Source organism: Malaclemys terrapin, chromosome 4 (genome assembly GCF_027887155.1).
Source record: "Malaclemys terrapin pileata isolate rMalTer1 chromosome 4, rMalTer1.hap1, whole genome shotgun sequence".
Classification (NCBI taxonomy): Eukaryota; Metazoa; Chordata; order Testudines; family Emydidae; genus Malaclemys; species Malaclemys terrapin.
The window spans coordinates 46,494,309-46,516,029 of NC_071508.1; the positions used below are offsets into that span (position 1 = coordinate 46,494,309).

The 21,721-nt window shown below is 40.4% G+C and overlaps 1 protein-coding gene across 2 annotated transcripts in view; it reads left to right on the forward strand.

Annotated features, from left to right (window-relative positions):
- Window positions 1-21,721, forward strand: part of KCNQ1 (potassium voltage-gated channel subfamily Q member 1) — a 559,181-nt gene that overhangs the window by 151,721 nt on the left and 385,739 nt on the right. For both annotated transcript variants that reach the window (XM_054028151.1, XM_054028153.1), the window contains exons 3-6: window positions 10,610-10,736; window positions 13,998-14,076; window positions 15,142-15,238; window positions 16,279-16,419. In XM_054028151.1, coding sequence (XP_053884126.1) covers window positions 10,610-10,736; window positions 13,998-14,076; window positions 15,142-15,238; window positions 16,279-16,419 — 444 coding nt within the window. The remainder of the gene's footprint in view (window positions 1-10,609; window positions 10,737-13,997; window positions 14,077-15,141; window positions 15,239-16,278; window positions 16,420-21,721) is intronic.

Sequence of the window (21,721 nt, forward strand, 5' to 3'; positions counted from 1 at the left end):
TAATTTTATTTATGATGTTAACACCAAGCAGGGCCGGCTCCAGGCACTAGCCTGGAAAGCAGGTGCTTGGGGCGGCCGCTCCGGAGAGGGGCGGCAGGTCCAGCTATTCGGCGGCAATTCGGCGGACAGTCCCTCACTTCTGCTCGGAGCAAAGGACCTCCCGCTGAATTGCCGCCACAGATCGCGATCGCACCTTTTTTTTTTTGGCTGCTTGGAGTGGCCCCAACCCTGGAACCGGCCCTGACACCTAGAGGCCCCATTTGAGATTGTGGCCCCATTGTGCTAGATGAAGAATATAAGAGCAGTCCCTTACCTTCCCCTCTGGTCATCTGCCTCTTCTTCCCACCCTCAAACTCATTCATCCCCAACAACTTTCTTCTCCAGCAGCTCCAGGCCCACTGCTCCCTCCTGTTCTTCATTTGGAGAAGGAAAGGGCATGGGTACTAGGAGCTATCTTCATCTCCGTTCTTCCTGCCATCTACTTGCAAAGAGGCGCAGGAGCGGAGCTGGGGCCTGGCCTAGCTCCCCTGAGCACGCTGAATCAGAAGCCATGTTTACATTCTTCAGAGGCTGCATTGGGCTGGAAATGTGAAACTGAGGAGCACCATGGACCCACGGCATTTCCTAGCAAACCCTCTGGAGGCTCTGGTCATGATCTGCACTCCTGCCCTACACAGTGGAGAGGGACAGTACCTCCATATCCTGTGGCCTGATGCCTATAAGTAGGGCCCTACCAAATTCAGGGTCCATTTTGGTCAATTTCACGGTTATAGAAATTTAAAAATAATAAATGTCATTACTTCAGATATTTAAATCTGAAATTTCACATTGTTATAACTGTAGGGGTCTTAACCCAACTCTGAAGGCAGCAGTACAGAAGTAAGGGTATGGTATGGTATTGCTACCCTTAATTCTGTGCTGTTGCTGGCAGGCGCTGCCTTTAAAGCTGGGAGCCTGGCCAACAGCCACTGCTCTCCAGCCACCCAGCTCTGAAGGCAGTGCAGAAGTAAGGGTGGCAATACCGCGACCCTCCTAAAATAACCTTGCGACCCCCCTGAAACTCTCTTTGGGTCCGGACCCCCAATTTGAGAAACGCTGGCTTCCCCCGTGAAATCCATATAGTATAGAGTAAAAGCACACAAAAGACCAAATTTCACACGGGGAGACCAGATTTCATGGTCCGTGACACGTTTTTCACGGCTGTGAATTTGGTACCGATATGCAAAAAGACCAGGTTGCATTTACCTTTTTGCTGCTTTATAGCTCTGCAAACTGAGGGCTAATTTTCTGTCCACTACATCACCCTTTGTTCTCTTCCTGTGCTACTGCTTCCCAAACTTCTTCCTCCTGTTGAATAGTGATTTTTCCTTTGACATATTAACCTGCCTTTGTCTAATTTCATTTTTCTAATAACTTTTGGTTCTTTGTCTTCTTTTTCAGTCCCCATTGATGTTTGCAACTCCTCTCAATTTAGTATCATCTGCAAATGTAGTTAACATCTGTAATGATGTTGTACAAAACTTAAGTGAGATGCTGAGAGCCATGTCCCCAGCTCAATATTTTACTCCTTTTTTTTACAGGCCTTCAGCATTTGGTATTCTGCAGATTCAAATCCTGTTAAATTAATTCTGAGGGGAGTTTGTGACAGACTATCAACTGATTAACTAAAATTTACATATTCACACACAACGTGCTTTAAATGTAATACTCAGTGCTGCCTTTACTATGGAGCTGTGACAGCATTTCCATAATTACCCCTGCTGCTCATCATGCTACAGTACCATACATTTAATCAAACTAAAGGTAAATGTTGAAATAACAAATCAGTAATCTAGTGCAAGGGGAAAATTTGGACTTTTTCCTCTTTAAATTTAAAAATGTAGGGTCAGATTTTGGTCCAGTTTAGTGGCTGTGCGAGGGCATAAGGCACCCTCTTACCTCCCCTTCTCTCAATTGTAGGGAGGAGAGCAGCATCTGCTACATATCCTCCTTCCCCCTGTGCAAGTGGACAGGGACTATCCCGATGCATTGGCTAGCATACCTAAGCCAGTGTGCCAGGGATAGTACACTGTGTCAGGCATAGGCCTGGAACAGGCTACTTCCCTTTGTGGAACATTTATCCCAGAATTGTCATTAGTGAGGCCTAAACAGTGAACTTAATGACAATTCTGGGATAAATGTTCCTTTGTTGTTGTTTGGGATGAAATTAAATCAATAATTCCAAGCACAGCTGCTGCATGGTGTGTGTCTTATATTTTTGTGTGTCATTGGTTTTGCTTGACTTGAGTAGTAATCAGTAATCAGCAATCAAATTAAGATTTGGATGAAATAGTTTGACCAACATGGACAGAGGGGTTGTTCTGCTAGAGGACAACTCCCCAGATGCATCTATAGCACAGGTTTATCCCTCAGTAATCTGAGGAAAAACATCCCTGCTCTCACCAAGTAGGGAAATTATGCTAGAACTTTGCTAGGAAGGACCACTCTTCAACATAGTCATTGTTAGCATAAATTTTTAACCGTAGCATGGACAGTAGTTCTGTGGGACCAAGTTGCTCAGCATACCCATTTGGAGGGAGACAAGTATTTATGGGCCTGTTGGTATCCCCTACATCCATCTATCCATCCAGGCATGGTAACTATATGGCCTTCATTACAGTAGTGTCTGCGCATCTCACAATATCCTCTTCAGATAGGGAAGTGCTGTCACCCACATTTTACAGATGAGGATCTGAGGCACAGAGAGACTGTGATTTGCCCAAAGTCATGCAGGATGTCTGTAGTGGAGGAGGGAATTGAACCCTGGTCTCCTAGGAACCAGGCTAGCACCATAACCATACTCATCTACATGTGGAGGATCACCTAAAATGCTAAAGGGAGGGGTTCAGCTATAACCCTTTTCCTGGGCTCTGTGGAGGATGCACAGGTGAGCAGGCCTGGAGTAAGGCTAAGGTAGTGTGTGTGGGAAATACACATTCCGCTTCCTGCTCTGGAGTTCAAGGTGAAGAAGGATATCCTGAGACTATAATACTTTTCCATACTCCCCCTTCCAGGCAGGGTTCCTTTTTTAAGTGGGAAGAAGGGTTCTGAAGACACCTGAGGTCTGGGGACTTCCTGGCAGCACCATTCCAGTCAAGTCATCCTTACAAGATGTGGGACCTGAGCTGCAAAGAAGTCCCTGGTCTCCCACAGCTCATTTGGTAGGGAGAAGAGGGAGGGGACCAACCTTGCCTCTTCAAAGAGATAACCAGGGTGATATCTATTCAAGGGAAAAGAACTTCATGGAGATTTCCTCCCTTATAGGGCCCCATCTTGCAAGTTTTCCACAGAAGGAGCAATCAGGCTCTAAATTTTCTACATGGCACATTCAAAATACCCCCCTTACTGTCTTAAATCTGCAGATGATTCAGCAATGTGCATGTACAAAATGTACCAAAAATCCCTAGCAATTGTTAAAAATTAGAGCTGTTCAAAATTTGTAAAATGAAAAATTCATCTGTTGAAAAATAGCATTTTTTTCAAAAAACATTTTATTTGAAATTTTCCATTGTTTTAAAGAAAAGTGAAAAATGAAAATATTAAAGATTTCATTTTTTTCTCCTTCCATTTTTTTCCCTCTGTGTTTCCTATTTTCTTTCAGTCATAAAATGAAAAAGGGGGAAAAGGGACGGAGAGGAGGCAAAAGTGAAAATTAACAGTTTTTGAAAAAAATTTCACAAACAAAAAATTGTTCCTTTTTGAAACCCATGGAATGAAACAAACATTTTTAAATTTTTCATTAAAACTCTTCACAAATTTTCAACCAGCCCTGTTTAAAATGAAGCCTGCACTGAATTCTGTTTACCTCTGCAATCTGGCTTCAAACACAAAATCTCCACATTAATTAGTATATTTGAAACTACTGATGTCTAATGATCTTTGTGCTGTTTTTGCCAGACTATGGGCACAGTAGGGGGCAGAATTTGGCCCTTAACTGATATTGTAAGATCTATCTTCATATTTCACTTTAAGTGCATAAAATGAAGCTCTTGCAGAGTAAGTTATAATATTTAGGCTGATAATGGATAGATCCTTCCTTATAAATGGTGGTGCTGCAGTTTGGGTAAGACAGATAATGGTTTAGTTTTTTTCTTTCTGAAAGAAACGATCCATTTAATAAATTGGATGTCCATTGTGAAAGGGGGGGGAAGATTTATGAATTGCACAATGCAGGATGAGGAGGAGGAGGAGAATCAGCTTTTTATGAAAATGAATGAGGTAGGCTGTTGAATAAATACCATAAGATGAGACAGCAGACAGGGCAAAAATAATCATTTATGGGAAAATGGTTAGCCTCTGTGTAAACAGTGTTAATCATGCAAAGTTTCCTATCAGAAAAAATATAGACTGCATGGCTTACACTGAATCTTTAATGGTTTCTGACTGTTCCTTTCCACTCTGGATCTGCAGTAAGGGAGATTTAGGTTAGATATTAGGAAAAAATTTCTAACTATAAGGATAGTTAAGCACTGGAATAGGCTTCCAAGGGAGGGTGTGGAATCCCCGTCATTGGACATTTTTATAAATAGGTTGGACAAACACCTGTCAGGGGTGACTTCTTGAAGTCCCTTCCAGCCCTACATTTCTGTGATTCTGTAATATATTGTCTGTACTACAAAAGGGGTGCATGTGTGTACGTGGTAGAGAGAGGAGAAAAATACACACACACGTTCTGGGGTTGAAATCCTGCCCAATAGAAGTCAATGGGAGCTTTGTCATTGACTTCACTGAGGCCAGGATTTCACCCCTGTCTCTTTTAAATACTGTGAACTGGATCCTGCAAGGTGCTGAGCGCACACTGGCATTTAACCAGCAAAAGCACTTAAGCATGTGCTTAAAGTTACGTATGTGAGTAGTGCTGTTGAATTCAATGGGATTTAAGTTGTGTGTGTGTTTAAGTACTTGGCTGGATTGGAGTCGTACTGCTCCACCCTCTTCTGCAGGATAGAGCCCTCTATGAATTTCTTCCAGAGACTTTTATGAAGCCCTGAAGTCCATGTTCCTGAAATATACAGAAATGAGTTATTTTATCATTTTGGCAGACATGAGGAGGTTAACACTTCCTCTTACTTGCCAAATATTCCAGCTTTAAAGACCAGTTAATAGAACATTCTGTGGAAGGGTGGGGGGAAGATGTCGCTGTATGCATAACTGAGTAACTCCAAACTAAAATCAGTACCATAAACTAAGTGTGAAGGCTTGGTGTCATTTATGTGCACAAATTCCTGCTCAATCTCATCTTTAACCTTTTGGATGTTGTTGCCGAATACACTGTGTTATGAGGAAAGGCTTGTCAAAGATGACAGTATGGGAAAACTCCAGTCAGAAACACAGGTGCTCAGAGAGTGTGCCTTAACATGCAAAGTTATGCCTCAGAACTGACACACCTGGGGCCTGCTCCAGTGTCTGTTGAAGTCAGTGGAGAAACTCCCATTGCCTTCACTGGGATTTGGAGTAAGCTAGTGAGTAGAAAACTAAGGACATCAAGGCTCAGGTTTTCAAAAGTGCCTAAGGGAGTTAGGTGCCCAACTCCTATTGAAATTCAATAAGATTTAATTGTCTGGTTCCTTTTGAAAATTCCAGTCTAAAAATACATACCAGCAGGATCTTCATGGATCCCAGAGTTATTGTATTATGCTCCCAGTTGTGATTAAGGGGGAAATAGAAAGGCAAAACAATCAGCTTTTCCAACTCTCTTTCATCATAAGTTTCACTTATTCAAAACATGAGTAGGTTTGGGTAAATATTATTTCATTCTAATTAAAAACATTTATAAAAGGCTTTACTGATGTCCAGTAACTTAGGACTAATTTATGGAACCCTGAAGATAGAAGCGTGATACCACTGCCCTGTTTTTAATGTTTTCCATTGCTATTAGTTTAACCCACATCAGTCAGTGCCAAATATGCTAGATAAGGAATTTTGGCAAAGAACACTAAACTTTCTAAAGTAAAAATAAAGGCTCTGCAGGAGAAGCTAAAAGGTTTTGGCTTTTAACGTTTTTTTTTAAATGTTGTTTTTAACTTGTAAAGATTGAGTGTAAGATATTTGAAAAAACAAAAATTAAACTGAAACCTCCTATATATTATATAACAGTTTTTGGCACTTTCAGTTTCTCAATATGCATTCTGAGTATGAGGAAAACATAATTTTCTTTCTTTCTTTCTTTCTTTCTTTTAAATCTCCGCTACAGTCAAGTCAGGACGTTTACCTTCTTGTTGACTTTGTCTCCAAGTCTGTGTGCTTACCTGTTTGCCTAGGCTATCTGATCTTGCTGCATTCTATATAACATAGTGCAACTTCAAGGGAAAATCCTGCGATTCCTTTAAGAGAACAATGAGGGGACTGTCTATACTAGGTGAAAAAGTTACATGAAACAGTTGTCTGTAGTGTCTTGAGGTTGCCGGGCCTGCACAATACTATGCATCCACATGTATACAGGTGCTTTCTCAGTCATTTTGCAAGCATTGCTTGTGTCCCCCTGTGGAAGGGGAACCATAAGAATTACAGCTGTACTGGTTCAGCAGGCCCTCCCAACTCCATTCCATAATGCAGTGCCTTGTGTTTGCAGCAAAAAGTCTCCTCTTCCAAATCAACCATTCTTTCTCATCTACCCTGTTTACCCTACCCTTTTCCCTTCCATTTTTCCTTCTCCTCCCTTGTTTTTTCACTCTGCTGGTTTTGTTTGAAATCTTCTTGTATTCTTGTTCCATTATTGCTAGTCCATGGGTCACATGCAGAAACACATTGGCCTTTTCTGGACAATGCATTCAGTGGACGTGTGCTAACCAAGCAGCCAGAAAAAGTATTTTGCATTAAATAATGGGCCAAATTCATCCCTAGTGTAACTCAGATTTATTAGAAGTCCAGGTGTGAGATGTGACCTACAGTCCTGTTTCATACAAGGATAACTCTTCATTTCATTGATTTGACGCCTGATTGACCCCAGTGTGAGATGAGAATCAAGCCCCCAACATTTGCTCAGTTCGCTTTTGTAAAATAGTGCATATTATTTTAGAAAATTACCATAAAAATCACCAAAACCTCAGCTACTGAAGGATTGTGAAGGGAATATTCCAGTAGTTTATGAGGACAGCTGAATTTGTCTTTAAAATAACTCAGGACAGTCATTACAAATATCAATAACTTTTCTCACTCCTGTCTGCAACTTATCTGGCAGCTAACGTATAAATGTAGTGACAAAAATTCATGCGTCTCCTCCTCCCCCACTAGATTATTTATTTGGCTTATACAAGGCAAGATATTAAAAACACTTTTGTCTGTCACACCGCCACGGGTAGGGGAGGGGGAATTTGCCAGTTGCTAATGGATACCTGGAGTTTTTGTGTATGACCATGAAGAACAGCTTGTGCACTTTCACCCCTGATGTTCCCTGAATAACTTGGGTCTCATTTAGGTCAATAAGCCTTTATCAAAACGTCAGGAGTGAAAAATGTGTCTTGGTGTAAGCCGACTGGTCGTTCCCTCCAGTCACAGGAGTCTATAGAACAATCAATGTTCTCTAAGCTTGTCTGCATGTCACGCAAAGAACTGGATGACAGTAACCATTGACTACATGTCTGTTTCATTGTCTTTGGGACAGCCCACATTTGCATACTTGCCAGTGTTCCTGTTATCCAATGAACCATGGAGAGTCTTTAAAAAAAAAAAAAAAAAAACCACACAACTCTAATGCAAATTTCGCACACAAAAAACACACACATTTAAAAAAACCAACAAAACACAGCCAAGGATTTGGTTTCCCCCTTCTTGTTATAATAATGAAACTATAATCTTGATAATCCTACAGTTTTTGATACAAAAATTGCATTTGTTATTGTGCATAAAATTTAACTTTCCCATTTTTCCTTCCAAGAAAATGTTTTCTTTTTTGGTTTTGTTAATCCCTATTGGGCAGTCTGAACACTATTGTGTGAACCACACATATGAGTTGAGGCCATAGGTTTGTTGCTCAAATAACTTCTTTTGTATGAAAGAAACAGCTAGCTCTCTGCTTAATGATTTGTCATTGTCTTTCACTGAGGGAGTTTCCTTCATATTAGTCATGAAAGAGGCTATATTAGCCTGCTACGATATAGAAATGTACTAATATATTAGAGCTTGTTGATTATATCTTATAAATCAGTACAATGTCATAAAATAGACAACAGTCTTGTCCTAGTACTAATCACTATTTTAATAGACAGGATAGTGTTCTCATTTGCATTTCAGTGTAGGTTTAAAATGTATTTAATTAAGCTAAACAAATGGGGAATCCTACTGCATGTGAAGTTACTGTGTTAGGCATAGTATATTGTATTGTTTTATACTGTGTTACAAATGAATGCCCATTAGGTTTTCAAAAAATGTTGTTGTGTAACAAATGTTTCTGAATAAAATTCTCCCAAGGTTTCCTGTTTATTCCTTCCACACATTAGAAGTGACTATGGTCCAGATCCTCAGCTGATGTAAATTGGCCAATATCCATCTTTACAGCAGCCAAGGATCCAGCCAATATCATTTAATTTTCTTGAACCTGGAAACCTCTCAGGAGCACAGTAACTTTGCAGACAATTGTGATAGCTACCCTCATGCACCTAGCAACAGCGTACAGAAAGCCCGGGGCATTAGAGCTCGTCATGTTAAGAGAAGGAATGTTGGCTGATGTCCTCCTGCCTTTTGAAAAATGTCATAGTGTCTTTAACTTGCACCTGCACAACTTAGCTACGAGGGATGAGCAGTTTAATGCACCATCAGAATGCTGGAATTTTAGAGCCCAGTCCGACTCCCATTAAAGTCAGTGGACTGGGCCCATGATAAATAAGAATCATTGCTCTTTTTTTCCCTCAGCAGCCCTGTTGCTCTTTTAACCTCTAAAGCAATACTCCGATTGACCAGTATTTCGCCTTAAGTATTTTAATTGATTAAAAATCAATTACACTTGTGTTTAAGCTAAAAGTGGTCACTTTCTTCAGCGCATTTCTTTTCCCATCATCCGCATCATCCAGTCGTGCAATATCATGACATACAGGCATAGATGTCACAGACTAGTAATATTATTTAGCCTTAGAGGACAAATGTTGATTAGCGGCATGCCCTATTCTCTTCAGCAACAGTTGGGCTCCTCAGATGCCGAAGCACTGCTTGGCTTTTGTCATTCTAGTTTACTCAGACACCAAACTGCTCCAACAAACCATTGGTGTATGCAGTGTTGTTGTCGCTGTGTCAATCTCCAGGATATTAGAGAGGCAAGGTGGGTGAGGTACTATCTTTTATTGGACCAACTTCAGCTTGTCTCTCTCACCAACAGAATTTGGTCCAATAAAAGATATTGCCTCGCCTATCTTGTCTCTCCAACAAACCAAGCAGTTTAGTTCTAAAATATAATTAAAAGGTAATAGAACGTTATACCTCATGAACATTTTAACATGTTACATGCCAAGTCCTGGGTATTTTCATTTAGAAGCCACAGCTTCTATTAAAGGTGGTTATTTTCCCTTTTTTGCTCTAAATAGGGGATGATTTCTACTTAGAGCTAAGCTCGGCTATTCAGTGAGGCCAGATACTAATTGAATGTGGCTTCTAAATAAAAGAAATATGGGATTGCAACTTTCTGTTACTTTGGAAAAAATATAATCAAAACTCCTTCACCTGCTAATTGACAAAAATCTACTGTCTGGGGATTTAAAAAAAAAAAGTGCATTGAAAATCATACTGAGTAAGTTCCAATTTTGTATCATTCTTTCCCTGAGAGATGCAAATGGATGTTAGACCCTTCCATTCCATTCACTGTACACTTTGGAAACTCCTGGCTCAGTCCCCTGAAATGTTTAAACATTCAGTCTGGTAGTGTAGCTGTCACAGAACTGTGTTTTAACCAAATTCCTGAACCATATTCTTCTACATTTCTTACAAAATCTCAGAACTTTAGCCCCATTTTGGACCATAGTTATCCACCTTTACTTCACTTTGTTCCATAGGTGAACTCCTAACCCTGCTTAAGACTCCCATTGACTTTAGGGGCTGGGGGCAGGATTTCACCCCATGTTTTAAAACTGCCTGGAAACTATCAAGCTGTAACCTGGTACCAGAAATGTTACTTTTAAAAGTGTGGGTTGCACTTAGGCTATAAAAGGGTGGGTAAATGGCTGGCTAAGATGATACTGCAAATGGTGTGTACAGTGTACTTTTTCTGGAAATGAGATATACTAGCAAAATATTTGTCTTGTGAATGTAGAGTCGGCTTGTTTTCTTTGGCTAAGTCAAGCAACTTTCTGTTTGAATTATTGAAGCCAAGTAAATTTATGCAGAATGGTTTCAGTTTTAGTACATAGAGAAGATCCAAACAGCATGCCATTATGGTATTTAAACATATTCTTTATCATACATTTCCCATTGCTTACACAGTTTTCCTGAGGTTTTGTAGTTTGGATCTTCTTGGCATATTGCTTACTTTTCTTTTTTCCAAGTTTTACATTTCATTTTCTGTGTTCCTTAATGTCATCTGAAAGAAGAGAGAGAATATGTAAACTAGAAAATTAATCTAGTTCCCTATCTTTTTTTCCCCTAGGAAATTGTATTAGTGGTGTTTTTTGGAACGGAGTATGTGGTTCGCTTATGGTCAGCAGGATGCCGTAGTAAATATGTTGGATTATGGGGAAGGCTTCGTTTTGCTAGGAAGCCTATTTCTATCATTGGTAAGTATACATGATTTGAACATGTCATAATTACTGAGAAAAAGCCACATTCCTATAAACAGCTTGAACATTTAAAAATAAATGGAGTTTCCCTAGAGATTCCAGCCAAGTTAGAACAAGAACATTTGTCACTAGTATCTGCGCAGAACTGAACGTTCTGAGGAATCTGTGGCATTGTTAGTTCCTTCTTTTAAAGAAAAAAAAAATCTTTCAACTTGATTCTCTTTCCCAGAAAAGAGACTTTCCTTTCGCAGTTGAACTGAAGTTTTGCCAGAAATAAGACTTGCATACAATCCTGTCTCCCTAAATGGCTTCTATAACTTCAGCATTGCGCACATCTTGTAATCGCTGCAACTGTTTATTTTTAAACAAAACTAGGGTTACCATACGTCCTCTTTTTCCCGGACATGTCCGGCTTTTCGGCAGTCAAACCCCCGTCCGGGGGGAATTGCCAAAAAGCCGAACATGTCCGGGAAAATGGCGGCTCTGCTCCTCCCCTGACTCTTCGGCTCTGTTTAAGAGCCAAGCTGCCCGAGCGCTATGGGCTTCAGGCAGCCCCCTTGCCTCCGGACCCCAGCCGGGCACTTCCCCTCCCGGGCTCCGGTGGCGCAGGGTCTGGAGGCACGGGGGCTGCCTGAAGCCAGTAGCGCTCGGGCAGCCCGGCTCTTAAACAGAGCCGAAGAGGAGCAGAGCCTCCAGCTGCGGCGGAGGGTCTGGGGGCTGCCCGGCAAACCGTGAATCCGGTAGCGCTGGGTCAGCCCTTTCCCCGTGGCTGGGAGTGGGAGGGAGGAGGGGTGGAGTTAGGGTGGGGAAGGGGCGGAGTTGGGGCAGGGCTAGGGGTGGGGAAATGGGCGGGGCCAGGGCCCGTGGAGGGTCCTCTTTTTTTATTTATTAGATATGGTAATCCTAAACAAAACCAAATGACCTCTATATGTTAGGTCCATCTTAATATTTTAATGTTAGTTTACTCTGTTTTTGGATTGAGCTACCTAGAGCACACTGGTGTCTGGCAGGTGACATGTAATTATAAACTATTATTTTCATGCTCGTAGGGTGAGATTTTTTTTCTCAAAGGCACATGTGGAAGTTAGGCACCCAGCTGCCTTTGACTTTCAGTGGAAGGTGGGTGTTTAACTGGCCTATGTGGCCTTTAAAATCTCCTCCTTAATTCCTTGAATGATTCAGCTAGTAAAGATTTTCAGAATACTTGCTCTGCAGTTCTTGTTTTTGTTATCCTTTGTCATATTTCTTATGGTAGCACCTAGGAACCATAGACAATCAGAGTCCTACTCTGCTAGGCACTGTACAAAGAGTAGTAGACAGTGCTTGCCTTGAAGAATTTACAATCTAAATAGACAAGACAGAGAAAGGGGTTTAGTTATACCAGTGGGCATCCATATCTTCATGGGGATGACTGCAAAATTTCTAAAGGCAATGGACAAAAATGCTGCACCCTAGTAATTCATAAGAGCACAGAATTGTTCATTAATTCATGGCTTAGCCTCGCTATGTCTGTATTATATAACTGTATTCCATATGTGACTGTAAATGTCATGCGCCTTTGACTGCTTCCCCAGGGCTCTGTCCGTTAATCCATCTCTCCTGAAATTACTACTAGCATTCAAATCCCTGAGCAGCTTCAAACAGTGGCCTTTTTTAAAAACAAAAAAAAAAAACATGCTGTAAAGTTATTTCCTTCTTTTTCCAAAATGTGTACTTTCTTCCCAAAATTACCCTTGCCTGGGCCCAGGCTTTACAGTGTTCTGCCCTAGAGCAATGGCACTCTTACGATACTTTAAGGATAGATCTCTCTCAAACTGTGAGGATTTTATATGCCAGTTGTCACAATCCAGGGCAAGTGACCCTGTATTCTCCCCTCCGTGATCCAACTAGGGCACTCAGTCTAGGATCCTGGCTCCTCAGTTGTCATCTCTCTTGGGTGGAGACCCATGTCTCTCTCTCTTCTGAGCTGGGGTTTTCCAGTCTGCACAGTTCCCAGCCTACACTGTGGTATCCCCAGCAAGACAGACTGCCTGCACCTTGCTTTCTCTCCAAAGGCTATAAACAGTGTAATTGCCAATGGTTACAAGTTACCTCACAGGTCTTTCTAAGCAAGCACCTTTGTTCTTAAGATAAAAGCTTTACAGAGAAAACAATAAAAGAACCTACACACATTCTGAAAGGCTTACCAGAGGTCACCCTAACGGTAACCTTGGACTCTGGTAGGTTTCAGTCCTTCCAAACCCTCCCCAAGGATTGCCCCCCTCTTTGGACAGAAGGCCCGGTTTGTTTGCTGGATCAGAAGGAAGGCCCTCAGTCAGTTTAAACACAGGCTGTTAATCCAAAATCTTTTTTGTCTATTGCTCCCTGGAAAATCCATTGTAAACTATATAAATATGTGAGCCTCTCCAGGTGGTGGTTCCTCTCTGGAAGCGTTACAACCTTAGTGAATTTGCCTAATCACCTCCCTCTTTTCTTAGTTCCTGGAGGAGCTGTGGTCATCCTCTCCCAGGGAATTACATACAATCTCTGGCCCACAATGATACATACACTTAATACAGTAAGATCTCACAAAGATATCACAGGTAGTTGCCTATCTGCCACACCAGGTAGAGCTTTATGCTATTGGAAGGGAGCGATTCCCAACTTGCTATTGGTATGCAGGACTTGTTTCTATCCCTGGTAGGCTCCAAGATATCAGACCTTATCTCCTGACAATATTCTGCATAGTAAAGCTATTTTAGTTAGTTTTTAGAGGCTTGTAAAATCTATTAGTTACACATTTCACTCTTTTCCGGGTCTCAACAGTTGGATTCATGTTACTAAGTCGCCTGATTTTATAGATGGGAGTAGTGAAAACCTGTGCCTGTACATTTTAAAAACTGCTATGAGAAAACACTGTATAATAGGTAGGGTATATAGAACATATCATTGTTTTTTTGACACTATTGGAATGATCTGTGCCACATCTAGTTTTGCCACTAATTAAAAATGTAGCCATCCCTGACTCATGGCAATAAAACCATTTTTACTACAGCATTATGTATTTTCTTTCTATGTTACAGCAGAGGTGTTGAGATATAGAATCCTAAAACTTTATTTGGATGGCGCGCTCTAAAAATTTCACCCTTCTCACAGTTAAAATAATATCCGCGTTGGATTTAAATCACAATCTTATCAAAGCATTGCATTAAGCCTTGAACTTATTATCTTCACTTATTTTTATTTTTATTTTATTGTTATTTTTATTTTATTTTCCAGATTTAATTGTAGTTGTTGCTTCAATGATAGTTCTTTGTGTGGGCTCCAAAGGTCAAGTCTTTGCAACCTCAGCTATCAGGTAATAATTTATCAATAATTGAAGAGAACGTGGTCTGTTTTATTAAAGGTTTATTATTTCAGTCTCTCCTCTCCCTGTAACAGTTCTTAAATTTTAGAAGTGGTCACCGCTTTGGCATCTGTGTTGACACAACAGACCAGATTATGATCTCAGTTACCAGGCACTGGTGTAGATCAGAGTAATTCCCTCACATCTTCCTACTTATAATAATGAAATTGTATATACCATAATAACACTAGAGCTTCACAAAAACTTCATCCACAAAATAGTAATGATGCACTCAAATTTTGTTCATGTTTGCCAGCTAGTCATATGGTTTTTACCAACTTTTTTGTTTTTTGGATATCTACTGAGTTTTTTAGGCTGTTCTTAATAGTATATTTGGAGTTAGAGATTGACTGTTGGAAAAGATATTGAGGGAAGTTCCATGTGCCAACAATTGACTGAACATATCTCGTGTGTTCAGGTGGGTCAGCCTGGTAGGTTTCGCTGAATGATGGGTTGAATTTTAGTTGCAGTGATGCTCTGTGACTGTGGTGGCTCTCTACTACAAAGCATATCCTGTAGTTGCTTGGAGCATTATTTCCATGATCAACTATGTAAAAGCTTCTGGAAACTCAAATTGTTCTCCAGCCCAGTAGATGAAAAGACCAAAGAAAAGGTGGCTAAATTTCTAGCTGTGGAAAGTTATCTGTTTCTGCCCACTCTGCTTCCCTTTTGAAACTCTTAAAAGATAGCACCAGATACATGAAGATTAGCCAGGGAACAATCTCCATAATATTCACAATCTGTTTCTAGAATTCATGAATCATTGGGCATTCCTGCCAACCATACAAGTGAAAGCCTATTCCCCTTCCGCCACAGCTGCTCACATTTGTCTAATAGGCTGAGCTGAATAAAAGATGGGGGAAAGGGAGGAACCTGTAAGCTTAATGTAGTAACCTGACTGTGATGTAATCAATGTATTTTAATTTATCATTTGAAAAAAGCTTCCCCTCCCCCTGTATCGCTTCTCTTGTATCCTCAGAGCCTTGTAGCTTCACTTATTTAAAATTTGTATTCCAGGGGTATCCGCTTTCTCCAGATCCTACGAATGCTGCATGTTGACCGTCAGGGTGGCACATGGAGACTGTTGGGATCAGTAGTTTTCATACACAGACAAGTAAGTTAGATCTGACATAGGGACAATGCTTGAACAAAATAAGAAAACAATTTTTCTTGGTTATAGCCATTTTCAGGTCTTCTGTGTCACACCAGTGAACCTGAATTCGGTCATTATACTGCTACAGCACAGACAGCTACTATTCTTTAAAATACATATTGCAGCATTGCAAAATAGAGGTCTGTGGTTTGCCAGGAGCATTTAATATTAAGTTAAATTAACAGAGGGTTTGAACTGCTGACTGTTATTGAGCTCAAGTTCCCTTGTGATCTGGCTCTAAAGAGAGAAACTGCAGAGGTTTGATGCATCAGGAATTAGTCCGGATCCCCTTCTCTTTTGTGTGCCCAATTGCTGTGCAGGAGGAGATAGATTATAATTCACAGGTAATCACTGGGACAGTGTTGTTGCATGTTTTTAACCAACTTATTTATTTTAAATATTATCCTATCATGTAAACATGATGATATAAAAACATGGAATGCAGGCAGATGTCTTCTTGTTGTTAAATATATGAACTTAGGAACATGTGGTGATTGTTTCAATTAATCAAATACTGTTGCTTTACTGTGTTTAAAGGACAACAGGTAAATTCCCCAAGTTTAAAATTTTCACATAAGTCCCATTTTCAAAAGTGACTTGGTCACTCAGTAGCCTAAGTTTCACTGAATTTCATTGACTTTCAGTGAGACTTAAGCTTCTCAGTGCCCAGGTCCCTCGAAATTTTTACCTAACAGCTAATTTTCAGTTGCAACCCCACCAGATTTTTTGCAAAAGCCATGAACAGTTATTTTGAAATCCAGTATCTGCGATTGAAGCATACATACATTTCTGTGAAACACTGGGCCAGGTCCTCACCTGAGTTCTACTGAGCTCACTGGAGCTAGGCTGATTTGCACCAGATGAGAGTCTGAAGATCTATTTGAACAAACTGCTGAAATTAACTTTTTTTTACCATTTTAATTATTTTATAGAAAAACTCCAGTGTCACATAGTTCAAAGCTTTTTAACAGTATTTTTATTTGTTTTTATTCTGCTTTCAGGAATTAATAACTACCTTGTATATTGGGTTTCTGGGCCTGATTTTTTCATCTTATTTTGTGTATTTGGCTGAAAAAGATGCTGTGAATGATTCAGGACAAACAGAGTTTGGCAGCTATGCAGATGCCCTGTGGTGGGGAGTAGTAAGTATGGTATATTTTGCAATATAAAATGACAGCTAACATACTACATTGTTTACTAATATAAAAAAGTTCCAGTATGTGTGGGAGAACAGAAGTCAGATTAAAATTGCCTCATTGCTACAGTATCTTCTGTCACTCTTTTTTGATATCATGTGAGGCCATCAGATAATGGTGCAGAAATAGTAAATTGTGGATATTTTATTTATTTTTATTAGTAAAGGGGGGTGAACCCTTTAAAATGATTTGGAACAATCAGGCCGGGCAAATAACTAACATATATATGTGTTCTCATGAATTTTACTCTTGTCCTCCCTTCTGGTACCTCCTATTGTTTGTTACATTAATTTGTTGTAACTTCTCTTAACATAGGGTTAGTTCCTTTTAGGTGTTGAGCATTTTAGCCCTGGTTCAGTATAACACGCAAGCCCTAGCTTAGCTTTAAGCACATTGGGTAATCCTTTTGAAGCCAGTAAGGCAATTCACATGCTAAAAATTAAGCATGTGTATTGGGGACAGAGTGCTCAGCACCTCTTAGGATCAAGCCCAGGCATTTTAAGCACTTTGGAGCAGGGAACATCTCTCTTCCTTTGTGTTTATACAGTGCCTAGCACAATGATACCCCAATCTTGACCACGTAGTGTCCCCTTGCATGTCTAATATGGTATTTATAAGGTGCTTCTTGTGATAATATCTAGGCACCCTTACATAATAATACTATCTAGGTGCTGCATAATTGGTATGAACATTTTAGAACACCCCTAAATACATGTTCTGCTGCTCTTGTGGTCTAAACATCATTCATTAGGTTGTGAATGATGGTAAACTTTATTCTTTTCAACTACCTTAATGGTACGATTGATGGAATGATTCCATGGCACCTCTCAGCTAAGGCACGAGTCAGAACTTAGGCGTACTGACTCCAGAGTTGTCCATTTGCTTGTTCCAATAAATGCACTAATTTTGTTGTCTCTACTAATGATGATTTCTCTCGCTCTCTCTTTTATTGTCGTTTCATATGCACATATTAAATTATCAGCCATGTTCTGAGAGTTTTATTTTGTACTTACCTTTCCTTTCCTTTCCCTCTCTGAATTATAAGAGTGTAGATTGAATTAGTAGACTGTCACTGCGGTTGCACTGTATGTCAAAAAGTACCTTTTTTACCTGGGTGGTACTTATCATAAGGCAATAAAAGTGAGAGCTGGAAATAACCTTTTAGATCATCCATGCCCTCCCTCATTATTTCCTGGTTGTGTCCTTGCTATTGCTGCATGACTGTTCTTAGTAAATGGAACCATCTTCATTAAGCATTCCACATCCTTAAAAGGAATACATTGCATGGACATCACCAGCGATTCAGCATATTCATTTCCATAATGCACTTTATTTTTGGAGTCTTATCTTTTGAGGCTTTAAATCACGTGACAGACTTTGATTTTTAACAGTAGTGAGACTAAGAACAATAGATCACAGGAAGAAAAAGTGTAGCACTATATTTGTCTGACCTGCAATCTTGACCAGGAGGACGTGTTCTTTCTGGAGATTTTATTTATTTATTTATTTATTTATTTATTTTGCTCGCGTTTTGTCTCCTAAATTTCTACACGTGGTACCACTTGCTTTTCCAGCACTAAAACATGTATTGATGAGCATGTCAACTGCAGGTCTCCTGCTGCTGAAGTGTATACGTATACCTCTCATGAGTCCACCAATTTATTATGCTACTTAGGCTATTATTGCGAACTTTATAGCTTTTTCTCTTCCTGTCCACCAAGACTAATACAGACTAATACTAGGATGAGAAAACTTGCTGTTCAGCACAAGGAAGTGGCAATTTGGCAAGTAATTTTTTCAGGGCTTTCTTGACAATAAAGTATGTTTTTCTCCTCCTTCAGTGCCAGGTTCACATGACACTTAAATTAACAATGTCAGATGCAGCCACATCTCAATATTTTCACCTTAATCTTAGCAATGAAAGTTGTACCTCTGCCAGGCATGACTGGTTCACTAAAATTAGAGTAAAGCTTTTCTTAGCTGGAGTGAGACCAATAAGCTTCTACAAATGTAGACAGGCCTTGCTTTAGGGAATAAGATGATCAGTTGTGGGAGTAATACATATTACTTTTCACCATAACCCTGATTATGACAAAGTTATGTATTTGGTACATTTAATAATGGGGAGATTCTTCTGCTGAAGCCTCCATCATAGTGCAGGACATTGCTGGAGATATGGTTCTAGATTAGATGAATTCCCCAGTCCAAGTATTTTAATTTAAAATATACATTTTAATACCCTAATTAATTTCTAGGTGGAGAATGCTATGGTAATCTAGACTAGCTATGGTAGAAATAAGGATAACAGTCAAGAGGTCTTAATCAAAGAGGAACAGTTGCAATTGCCTGGCCAGCCACATATGAAAATACATCACAGATCACTACTGCTACCTTGGATTGAGCCACTAGGATTCCCAGGCTGCTGACCAGTATGGCAAAGCAAAGCACAGCACAGGCCTAGTCCTTGCATAATTGGTAAGGACACTTCCCTTTTTTCCACTTCTCTGGATGCTTCCACCTACTAGTATGATGCATACATCTGCTTCCATGTAATCAACGTTGAATCGCAGTCTTTCATCCCAGGCCTTGTCCCATTGAGGCAAGGGACTGGAAAAAGAATAAAATTATAAAAGCTGGGTTTGATGGGGAGGACATGCAAAGGAGATGAGTCACATCACCATACTGATGGCTACAACCCAGCAGAAGGATGATCAAACAGAGAGGAAGGATTGTCCAGTGGAAAAGTGGTCCCAGGCACTATCCTAGGACTTGGGAGACCTGGACTCGAGTCCTGCTCTGCCACAGACTTCCTGTGTGATCTTGGGCAAGTCACTTAGCCCCTCTGTGCCTCAGTTACCCATCTGTGAAATGGGGATGATAATTCCCTCCCTCACAGAGCTGTTGTGAGGATAAATACATTAAAGATTGTAAGGCACTCAGATGCTAGCATAATGGGAGCCACAGATGTATATGAGAGAGAATTTCTCACAATAGCTCCTAGTGGCATTGGACCTTTTGGGATCCGACATGAGGACTATTAGGAAGACAGAGCAAGTGCCCAGCATGGCTATCTGGATCCCTCTTGGAAGAAGGGCTTCTTCAACCCTTGCAAGATCCTGCAAGTGATTCAATAGACTCAAGCTCAGTGTTGTCAATGTCTGCTGATAGATTTAATACAGAACACTCGGAGTTTTTAGTTTATTTAAAGTATTTCTTTCCATAGTTTTATGTGATCTCAGTAGCTATTCATCCTTGTTTTAAAACCAATAAAGGCAGTGAAAGAAAAATGAAGTTAAATACATTGTATGGACACCTGGTTCAGGTTAATTATTAGGAAGTAAGTGCTGGCCACAGTATTGGTATAGCGTTAGGGCTTATCTACTTAAACACTTAGCTCACAGCAAGCTGATATGTAAACCTGCCCCATACTAATCTGCTGCACATTGTGTCCATGTGAAGCTCCCTAGTGCGCTTTAATCTACTCCCATTTCAAGGATCCCAGAAGGATCCCAGATGGCAATGCTTGCTGTGAACTAAGTGTTCACCTAGGCAAGCCCATAGTTCCATGTCGTGGTTGGGGAAAAAACAATACTGAGAGGGATCGGGGAAATCTGGTTTCCATCACCACGTTCTTGATGCCTTCAATAAAAAAGAGACCTATGGAGTCAGGATGATGATCAGGGAGGCTGATGAAGAGTGACGATAGTTTGAGCAAATGAGGCCAGATTTCCAAGAGCTCAGCACCCAGCAGCTCCAGCTGTGACACTCTCTCAGCCAGTTTTTCAAAGCAGTTCAGTACCGAACTTTGAGCTCCTTTGAAAATCTGACCCCATCTATTTAAAACAGGGCAGAACTTCCCTTGCATGAGAGAAGCATTCACAATCGGTGTTTCTAATGGGCCAATAGTCTTTGCCTTGGCTAGTCATCAAGGATCTGGGTCATCTCACACGTAGTTGTCTACCACTCTGAACACACGCAAACGCAACCCTGGTGCAGTTGAGAAGACTCTTAAAGGCGAGTGCTGGGTAAGAGGTGCTCTGGTTTTATCACAGCCAGGATTATTTTCCTTTTGACAAAAATAAGGAAAGAATGCACAATATTGCAGTCTTAGGGTTGTGACGGTGCTGCCCGTGGGAGCCAGCTGAGGTCACTCAATCAGGGTGAACTGCAAACAAAACGGGGCAGACAAACCCCAAATGCTGGTGGCTATTCCAATACTTAGATTTACCAAGCCAGCACAAAACAGCTTCTATAGTACCTCACTGGTTACTCAGAAGTCCAAACAACGCAGTTCCCTTAAAGTATCCAGCCTCAGGCCTCCGTCCAGACACACCTGTCAGATATGATGATGATTACTGAAAATCTTACTTCATCATATAAAAGAAAGGGTTCTTCCAATCCCAAAGGATCAGCCACATCCCCAGGTCTAATTATAACTTAGATCTTACCCAAAATACACGCTATAGTCAATTCTTATTAACTAAGCTAAAATTTATGAAAAGAGAAAAGAGAGAGAGTGTTGGTTAAAAGATCAATATACATACAGACTTGAATTCAATTCTTGAGGTTCAGAGACATAGCAGAGGTGAGCTTGTAGTTGACAAAAGTCCTTTTAGAAATAATCCATAGGTTATAGTTCAATGTCCATATTCAGGGTGGCTCCAGTCAGTGACTGGGGGGTCTCAATCCTTATGGTTTAAGGTTTCCCCCTCTTGAAACCCAAAGCAGATCTGAGATGAAGTAGGATCATGTCCCAGGGTTCTTATACTTTCCAGCAGCCTTTCGGCCTGAGAAAACAATAGGCTTAATTTTCCTTCTCTCAAACATCCTGGCAATTAGCACAGGGTAATCTATCCATTAAACAGTTCAGATACAGGTTACCACAACCTTCAAAGAGACACAGACAATAATACTATTTCACTCAAGTATCATCATAAATGTTAATATTCCTTTTTTGATCTTTGAATTAAAGTTATAGCAATAGACAAGACTTGTTTGCTTACATCACAAGACCTGAGCAAACATCTACCCTTGAGATCTCTAACAATGCAGACTTGCATTTCAAAGCTCTATTCATTTACATATCTTCCTAACCAGTCCTTAAGGTTCACCCATAGGTCAGGTCAGTCTGAGTTAATTAACTTTTTCTGGCCCTGTCACCTTCCAATGAAATATTATATTACACTCATAACGTCACAAGGGTCAGTACTTTTCCTTGGGCCTTCTGCTGCAAAACCTTCCTCTTATT